The following is a 9,481-nucleotide window of genomic DNA, read 5'->3' on the forward strand; positions in this document are numbered from 1 at the left end:
TCAACAAGACAATGCAAAACCACATGCTGCACACAGTACAACGTTATTGCTTTAAAAATGAGGGAGGGGGTATGAAAACAGTTGAATTATTACACTTACTGGACATCCTGGTATCCAGGGTAAAGATTAGCTTTGCTTCTGTGCAGTAAGCTCAATGATGGCAGTCTGAGATGCAGTAAACAGGCCTAACAAACAATGAGTATTCATTTGGTAGTAAAAAGTACTGTAAAAAGTGGTTAGTCACTTTCTCCTAAAAATCTTCTTAATGTGGTAACAAGCAATAAAACTGTCTTTATGCAATTCAAATAAATACATTTTAATATAATAATAATAATAATAATAATAGCTTATTCAAGGTATGTGTTAGAGTTGAACTATTTTTTTCATTCATTTTATAGAGTCTATTTTTCACTTTCTGCCTTCAAACCAGATTACGTGATCCTCACAGACTCTCTGAATTCCTCTGCCTACACCTCCGTGTGTTTTTGTTGTTGTGTTTCATTCTTTTCATTAGCTCCACATGAACACTTAGCCAAATTCCTGTTCTATTATAGTCTCTCACTTCCGCTTTATTACCTCTCTAAACTTAGGTCACATATGAGAGAAAATGATTGTGGCAAAAAAAATAAACAATTACGTGCTGTGCCTTCAGGATAAAAGGCTTTATCGAATCCATGGCCCTGTAAATGAAGCTATTCATGTTGGGGCCTCTTTGGGAAGCCATGACGTCTGTGTAAACTACTGCTGACCCATAACCAGCAGAAACACACAGGGCACAGCCCTGCCCCTGTGTGTGTGTTTGCATTTTAGGATTCCACAAGCCTATTTCCTCTCTCTTGTGCTCTTTCTCTTGCTGTCCATCTATTGGAACTCCTCTAATCTTCCTCTCTCTCCTCCCCTTCTCCCGAACATTCCCCTCTTTTCAGCAGAGTTAATGCGCTCTGTGTGAAAGGGCAGCGCTCACCTGATTACAGATGATCAGTGTCAGCCCAGTTTTGTCAGTGTGTTTGTGGACCAGAGAAAGCAGAGAGTGTTTGTGAGATAATGAGAAAGTGAGAAAGAGTGAGAGGTAGGGAAATAGGCATGGCAAAGATTCTTTTTCAGAACTAGAATAAAAAAAAGATAAATTAGATGCCAGACAACACAAACAAATCACTTACACAACAGAATTGTTGTCTGATGTTTTACTAATGCCATATCTCTTAAAACTGTTTGAAAATCTTGTGAATGAAGCAGTCAGTATCTTCACAGTTGGTTTGCTTTTACTTGGTCTGTTGCATGGAGCAAATTACATATTTATCACTAAAAGCACCATTATGGGATTTTTTAAAATATATTTTCTATTATTTCTACCCTGAGACAAAATATTGATATGAGTGTCCTGGCACCACCATTTCTGCAAAGTCTAATATATTTACTGTAAGAACAGGTGGTCTGCTAGGTTTCTTGGATCTAATCAACCTTTTTTATTTTAATAGTATTTTAGAAAAGAACATAATAAATGAAACAATAAACTCAAAAAAAGAATTTCACACAAAAATTTGGGAATATTAACCTGCATCATTAAAAGTACTCTTTTACATTATCTGTAACTGTAACTGCACTATGTAACTTTAATGAAGTGAGAAAGATAATGTTTGCAATAACTGTGTAATACTGTGTAACCTGTGAGTCATATTTGCATGTTTGAATGTTATATTACTGTGCTGCACATCAGTGATGATTCTGTATCTTTCAGCTTGTCAACAAATGTGTGTCCCTTAATGGTAGCTCAAGGCATGAATTACACTGCCCAACTGTAAGGGGAGTGAGACACAAGCAATGCCAATTAGTGTGGAAATGCTGCTTTAAAGACATTCTACGTTTTTCTTTTTTCCCACAGTATGAATAATGAACAATGAAAAGGGTGTGGGACTATCACATAAATACGCATTTCTGGCTTCACCTCTGGTGTCTTCTGTGCAGACTAGACAGTGGCTGCACTATTTAAGGTGGCACGAGAAATTTAGCAAGATAGCTAGCTACTGAGATGTACTGCTGCTGTTTTTGTAATGCTTGTTATGAAGAAAAAAGCCAAGATGCATTGAGTACACAAAACAGAGGGGTAAGTGCTCACACTTTCTCATGCGCTTATGTCCCACTCACACAGAAATCTCATTGGTCAATTAAAGATGAAGAGAAGCCAATCAGGATGCTCTATTTGTCACTCTCTCTCTCCTCTCTGGTGGCTTCTGTGCAGACTCTGGTATTAATTTTGGCTTAATTTCTATAGAACCCATGATAATGGAACCACAGAGTCCATGCTACATAGTCATTGGATGCTAGTATGGTGACTCCAAGCTTTCATAATTTTACAATAACCTTATCTCCTTATATCTGCACTAATAAAATGCACATTTTTCAGTTCAACCTACAAAATTACTCACAGTGACAGCAAGTGTGTAAATAGAAATGCAGTTAGTTTAGTACTCAAGATAATAATAACATGAATGCATTGCTGTAATCAGGCAACAGAGCACCGTACATGGAAATGTTCACTAATTTGGAACTCTGGGTTCTCACTGATCAAAATATTTAGACAGTGGCCTTTAAACAATGGACAAGCTCTGGCTGTTCCTCTCATCAGGCCCAGCTTTGTTCATACACCTAAAAATGCATGGTAAACACTTGTTCCCACTGGTTTCAAAACCTTTACTACAACAGCAATAGCTAAACCAAACATCCAATTTACAGTTTTCCCTTCAACACAAATACGATCAATCAAACCCAGACATGTTTGGGCTCTCATGTTTGGTCCTTAAGTGTTTTTTTTTCTACAGGAGCTACAAGGCTAATGTAGCTAACAATTTATGTCAGTGTATAAGACCACTTAAATCAGCATGTACTTGCCTTTACTTACTTCATGCTGTTAAGTAAACTAAACAGACTTGCTTATGTGGTTTCTGACACATTGTGACATATTGTTAACTATAAAATTGGCAAATGTATGCACAATACAGGCTTTTCTATTCCTGTGTAATCCATCAAGCGCTGCCTATCTGTATAGACAACACTAGATCAAAGTCTCACAGTGTTGGAAACCATGCAAGCAAGTCTATTTAAAGCAGTTTTAGTGTAGAAAGCAATCAACTTCAGGTCTTAGTGTGTATTCCAAGGGTTACTGACAGGACCAATCCCATTTCTCGCTTGTTCCCTACCTCTTCTTTTTTTTTAAGTTCCATAAGGAAATGGTTAAAATTCTACCCCTAAGAAATGGGACAATACTTCAAGACTTGATATGTTATAAAAGAAAATAAAGATCACTGTGTCATAAGAAGGGTACTAGCGGTGACCTGTAGGTGATCCTGCCTGTCTGTTGTGATAGTGGTAAACCTCAATACTTTAATAAATTTTAGGGCAATGTATTTATTGTGTCTTTTTTTTGGTCGACCCATATTTTCTTGGAGATAAGAAGATAATGTTTGCTATTTGCTAGCTCCTTGTTAAAATTTTCCTCTTCCACCTTAAATCATGCAGCTGCCTTAGGTGCCAGAATGTAACTGCTGCATTATTTGGTGGTGGCACGAGAAATTTTGAAAGATAGCTAGCGATTGAGACTTACTGCTGCTGTTTTTGTAATGCTTGTTATGAAGAAATGGGCCATGATATATTGAATACATTAAAACTCTCTCTCACGCGCTGATGTTCCACTCTTACAGAAAACCTCATTGGTCAATTAAGCATGAAGAGAGATAGAAGAGATCAGGATGCATTATTTGTCACTCTCACCATTCATGTCTCCTCCTCTCTTACCCTTTTGATTTCCGGGATATTGTATACAATTTGCATGCATCAGGAAGTCCCTATTAAAATGAAGGAGACTCCTTGAACTTCCGTGAAAGGTGGGACCTCTGCAGGTGTGATGTCATTCCCAGCTTTGACATCCAATATGCAAGACGTGACACTCTGATTTTAGCCCTATTCGGACAGGATTAAATTCTCAGGTGGACAAATACGTCTGCGAAAAATATTTTACTCTTCTACTCAGTGATAAAACTCTGCATCCGGACTGCAAATAAAAAAAACAGGAAGACCAGTGAGTTTTTTGGCTTTCTCGGTCACATGGCATCACGTTCAGTAGCTCCTCCATTTCCACTCACTGTTCTGTTTACATGGATCTCCGTGGAAACGTGTGCCCAGAGTGTAATTACAGTGTGTAGCAGTGGACAAATAGATATTTTATTAAACGTGAGCCAAACTCGGAGATGTGCTTCCGGATGGGACTAACTTTACCAGAGGACCAGAGTTCAGCAAAAAACAGTAGGTAATTCAGCGTGTAATTTTCTCAGAGGATGTCTGAGAAGAACACATACATGGTCGTTCTGGACAGGAATGAAATCTCAGAGGACCCCCCCATAAAAGAGAAAATTACCCCAGGACCCCCTGAGAAACTAATCCCGTCTGGAAAAAGCCTTTCTTCCCATACCATTGTCTTATGCACTGCAAGTCCCACCCACACAGAAGCCTCATTGGTCAACTAAGCATCAAGAGAGGCCAATTAAAATGCACTATTTGTCACCCTCTCATTATGTATGTGTCATCCACTCTTCCTATATTTTTCTTGCATGCACTCTCACTCAATTGCTCTCTCTAAAAGATAATTTCTGGTATATTGTTTATTATTTGTTTATTTATTAAATGTGGGAGATTCCCTAAATCTACTTCTGTGACAGGTGGGCCCTCTGCAGGTGTAATGTCATTCCCAGCGCCAACATCCAAGGTAAATTTAACTTAGCATTAAACTTTCAGGTATTCTTTAGGTAGTGAGACAAATTATTACATTTTTAAAATAACAAATTAATAATAATAGCAAGAAGTAGTACTGACAGTTAAAAATAATAGTTATTCTTACTGCCGTTGTCTTTTTCTTCTTCTTCTTAGTATAAAAAGAGGGCTGTCCAAAATTGACAATAATAAATGCTGTTAGTCAGCTGTAACATGTTACAGAAAGAAAGATAGAGAGAGAGAAAGATAGAGAGAAAGACAGAAGAAAGATAGAAAGAAAGAAAGAAAGAAAGAAAGAGAGAGAGAGAAACAAATAACACCAGCATCCTAGCCAGGCCTCTGTTAGACAGCCTCCAACCCTGCAGAGGTTAAAAACAGGATAAACTGAATTACCAAGCACAGCTAACACAACTCGCGATGTGACATGCCTGTAATTACACATCTGTGTGTATGCGTGCATGCGTGTGTGTGTTTATCTTTTCAGCGTATGCTTCCTCTCTAAGCATCGCATTGTGTGTTTTCTCTCTGTCTTGTTTTTCTCTCTGTTTTCAGTCGTTCTTCCAGGCCTGATCTGCTCTGCTCTGCTCTGCTCGAGTGTGAGCTGAATCTCAACAGCTGTGAGCCACCACAAAGACTCCTGGGAAGAAACTCTCTCTCACTTATTCCTGCTTTCTATCCCTATCCTTTCCTCCCTCTCTCTCTCTCTCTCTCTCTCTCTCTCTCTCTTTATTTTTTTTATCCATCACGTTCCTTTTCTTTGTTATTCTTTCTCTTTCTTTATCTCCCATGTTCTATATCTTTATCTGTATCTCTATCACTTTTCATCCATCATTCTCCCTCTGTCTTTTTTATCCACCTTTACCATTCTCCCATTTTATCAATCAGTCTCTCATTTCTCATCCATATACAGCTCTTTGATTTTACCAAACCTTTGGAATATAATTAAAAGGAAGATCGATGATCACAAGCCATCAAACCAAGCTGAACTGCTTGAATTTCTGCACCAGGAGTTGCACAAAGTTATCCAAAAGCAGTGTGTAAGACTGGTGGAGGAGAACATGCCAAGATGCATAAAAACTGTGATTAAAAAACAGGGATATTTCACCAAATATTGATTTCTGAACTCTTAAAACTTTATGAATATGAACTTCTTTTCTTTGCATTATTTGAGGTCTGAAAGCTCTGCATCTTTTTGGTATTTCAGCCATTTCTCATCTCCTTCAAATGCTCTAAATAACAATATTTTTATTTGGAATTTAAGAGAAATGTTGTCGGTTGTTTATATAAAAGAACAATGTTTATTTACAAACATATACCTATAAATAGCAAAATCAGAGAAACTGATTCAGAAACTGAAGTGGTCTCTTAATTTTTTCCAGAGCTGCCTATTTATCCATCTCTCTTTTTTCTCTCTAAAAATCTCTCTGCCTCATAATTCTTACACCTCTATTTTACTCTGTTCTTTAATGTTTTTATATCCATCTTTGTCTGCTCTCTCACTCCATCCTCATATCAATCTCTTTCTCTATCTCTCTCTGTCTCTCTAGTTTTTTTAGTGTAATTTGAAGGCTGATGGTGATCAGCTTAAAATTCAATTACACTCTATTTCAATTACACACACACACGCACACACACACACACACACACACACGCACACACACACACACACACATCCATGAATTCCAGTAGCTACTGCTTCTGCAGCACTCACTATATTTAACATTAGTCTCAAAACACTGGTGTTGAGCTGGTTCTGCACAGTGCAGGAGCATCTCTGGCTTATTTTCTCTAAAATCTGACACACACACACACACACTGATTCTGGCTGGTAGCGCAAAAACACCCTGTACATTACAGATGTTACAGTGTGCCAGTTTAAGGTTCAGAGTGTGCTTATTTGTTTATTATTGTGTATGTTTTTAATGATCAAAAGACATTCGGAATAATTCACTACAGAGCAGATATCTACGCAATTAAAAAATAATAATAATAATAATAATAATCGAGAAGGAATTACCCATCAAACAACATTATTCTTCAATGGTAAGTTATTCAAGTTATTACAGTTTTTTTCCAATTGCTAAGACACTATAATGACACGAATAGCACATTTTTTAAAACTGACACACAGAGAGTATAACCTCTTCTCAAGTATCCAAAACTCTAAACACGTTTTCTGCTTTACACACATTTTACAGTTCAGAATGGCACTTTTTAACTGCACTGAACACGATTCTCTACATAACACACAACAATCTGAGATAAAGTCACATGTTTGCCATGTCAAAACACTGCCATTCAACATGACAAAACATGAGCTAATTGGACGATATATGTGCCACCTGGCCAAACACCTCATTGGTTAATTGTTGGCACTTCAATCAGGAGGTAAGCACTATAAAAAGCCCACAGGTGAGCCTTTCTTTTATAACAACAATGGAAGCTGCTGCAGAGGGAAGAAGAGGCAGGGTAAGAATGAGAGGTGGAGGAAGATTTAGAGGTAGGGGTAGAGCTGCTAGAGGAATTCAAGGCCAAAGAAGACAACTTTCAAATGAAATCAGAGTAACCTTAGTTGATCATGTCATCAACCATGGGCTGACAATGAGAGAAGCTGGACAGAGAGTTCAGCCCAACTTGAGCCGCTTTACAGTCGCCTCTGTCATCCGGACGTTTAGACTGGAGAACAGGTATGTAACCAAAATTTATTTCACATTATGTGGTATACCACATGTCTTAGTTGGGGGTATCAGTTGAGTGACACCTGTTTTTTTTTGGCTACTATGGCTGATGTCATGCACTAACTGTACAAATTTCCTGATTATTTTCCTGTACTGTGTGTGGAAATACCTTTTAGGCAGCATTGTCCAAGCCCTGTATATATATAGTTTTTTTTGTTTCTTTTTTCTAAAGGACTGAGAGATGCCACCATGATGGAGGAAGGGGCCAAATGTTCACCGCGGTACAAGAAGCTGCCATTGTAAACTTGGTTAGGGCAAATAATGAAATCAGATTACGAGAAATTCAAAGCCACATCATCCAAGAAAAGACAATATTCAGCAACATTCAACAAGTCAGTCTTTCTACATTGGCTCGCATTCTCAAGAAAAACCAAATCAGAATGAAACAACTTTATAAAGTGCCTTTTGAGAGAAACTCTCAAAGAAACAAAGAGCTCAGACGAGCATATGTGGATGTAAGTACAATATTGACTACAGTACACATTGTTTACCAGCGTACTGGATAACACCATGTTCACTGATTTTTGTTCTTTGTTTTTAGACAGTACTGGAAATGGATGCTCATGCAACTCCACATGAGTTCATCTTTATAGATGAGGCTGGGTTCAACCTAGCAAAGACCAGAAGAAGGGGAAGAAATGTCATTGGCCACAGAGCAATTATAAATGTTCCTGGCCAACGTGGTGGGAACATCACAATGTGCGCTGCCATCTCCAATACGCATGGTGTCCTCCACCGCCATGCCAACCTTGGACCATACAACACAGCCCATATTCTCACATTTCTGGGTAGACTCCACAACATTCTCATACCAGAGCGAATGAATGACGCAGACCGTCACAGAAACAGGTTCGTTGTAGTATGGGACAACGTGAGCTTTCATTGTGCAGCCACAGTCCAAAACTGGTTTGCTGACCACCCACCATTTCTCGTGCAATACCTCCCACCATACTCACCATTTCTGAACCCCATAGAAGAGTTCTTTTCAGCATGGCGGTGGAAGGTATATGACCGGCAGCCCTTTGTACGCATGCCTCTTCTGCAGGCTATGGAAGAGGCATGTGATGAAATTGATGTGGGTGCAATTCAGGGATGGATAAGGCACTCAAGACGCTTCTTCCCTCAATGTCTGGCAAAGGACAATATTGCCTGTGATGTGGACGTGGCATTGTGGCCAGACCCAGCTGTACGGCAAGAAGCTGTCTAATTATTTTTCTTGCCTCTTTTTTCTATTTTTTTTCTTGCAGATTTCTTTTGTATTTTTTTTCAGTTTATTGTTTTTGTGAGCATATTTTTGTTTGTTCCAATGTATTTCTGCTGCATTGCATTGACTTGTTTTACTGAACAATAAAATATTCGGCAGCATCTGTGTGTGTCTGCATATATTTCTGTGCATGTGAACAATCTGAAGAATTTTCTACAATTTGAACTGTTTTTGTATTATGGTTAAGCTTACTGAAGGTGACAGTGCTTTTCATTATACCCAGCAGTGTGTAGATGGTTAGACAAAAATCTGTTAACCTGAAGGAAGTGTGTCTTAGTTGGTGCAAAAGTTTGATTTTGATAATGCTGTATTTAGTTTTGCTTGCAGTGCTTCATTTTGCAGGATATATAAGGTGTTTTGCAGTTTGAGTGTGTGGTTTCGTGAATTGTGTTAAATATTTGATAAAACAAGCCTAGTTTACAAAATTGTGTTTTAGCAATTGGAAAAAACTGTAAATGGTGATGGTGGTTTGTTAGTGTGTGTTGTGATGCTATGAGTGGATCAGACACAGCAGTGCTGCTGGAGTTTTTAAACACTGTGTTCACTCATGATCCACTCTGACAGACAATCTGTTGCTGCACAGTTTGTGTTGGTCATCCTTTAATCCTTCATCACTTGTCACATGTGACTAACCTACAGGACGCTGCCTACAGGAGAGAAACAGATACAGGACTACAATCTGCAGTTACAGAACTACAAAGTGCTTCTAGTATTT

General features: G+C 38.4%; 1 protein-coding gene across 1 annotated transcript; it reads left to right on the top strand.

The window, feature by feature from the left end:
- Positions 1-7,854: 7,854 nt before the first annotated feature.
- Positions 7,855-8,815, top strand: LOC125802288 (uncharacterized). Its single transcript, XM_049479907.1, has 2 exons — positions 7,855-7,957; positions 8,044-8,815. Exons 1-2 carry the CDS (start codon positions 7,883-7,885, stop codon positions 8,707-8,709), a joined length of 741 nt encoding a protein of 246 aa, XP_049335864.1. The 5' UTR covers positions 7,855-7,882; the 3' UTR covers positions 8,710-8,815.
- Positions 8,816-9,481: the final 666 nt, after the last annotated feature.

Source organism: Astyanax mexicanus, chromosome 5 (genome assembly GCF_023375975.1).
Source record: "Astyanax mexicanus isolate ESR-SI-001 chromosome 5, AstMex3_surface, whole genome shotgun sequence".
NCBI lineage: Eukaryota > Metazoa > Chordata > Actinopteri > Characiformes > Acestrorhamphidae > Astyanax > Astyanax mexicanus.

Excerpts from the sequence above, each read along its gene's own strand:
- LOC125802288 (XM_049479907.1), top strand. The coding sequence starts at position 7,883 with ATGAAACAACTTTATAAAGTGCCTTTTGAGAGAAACTCTCAAAGAAAC. Across the intron at positions 7,958-8,043 it reads TCAGACGAGCATATGTGGAT|ACAGTACTGGAAATGGATGC; the intron begins GTAAGTACAATA and ends CTTTGTTTTTAG.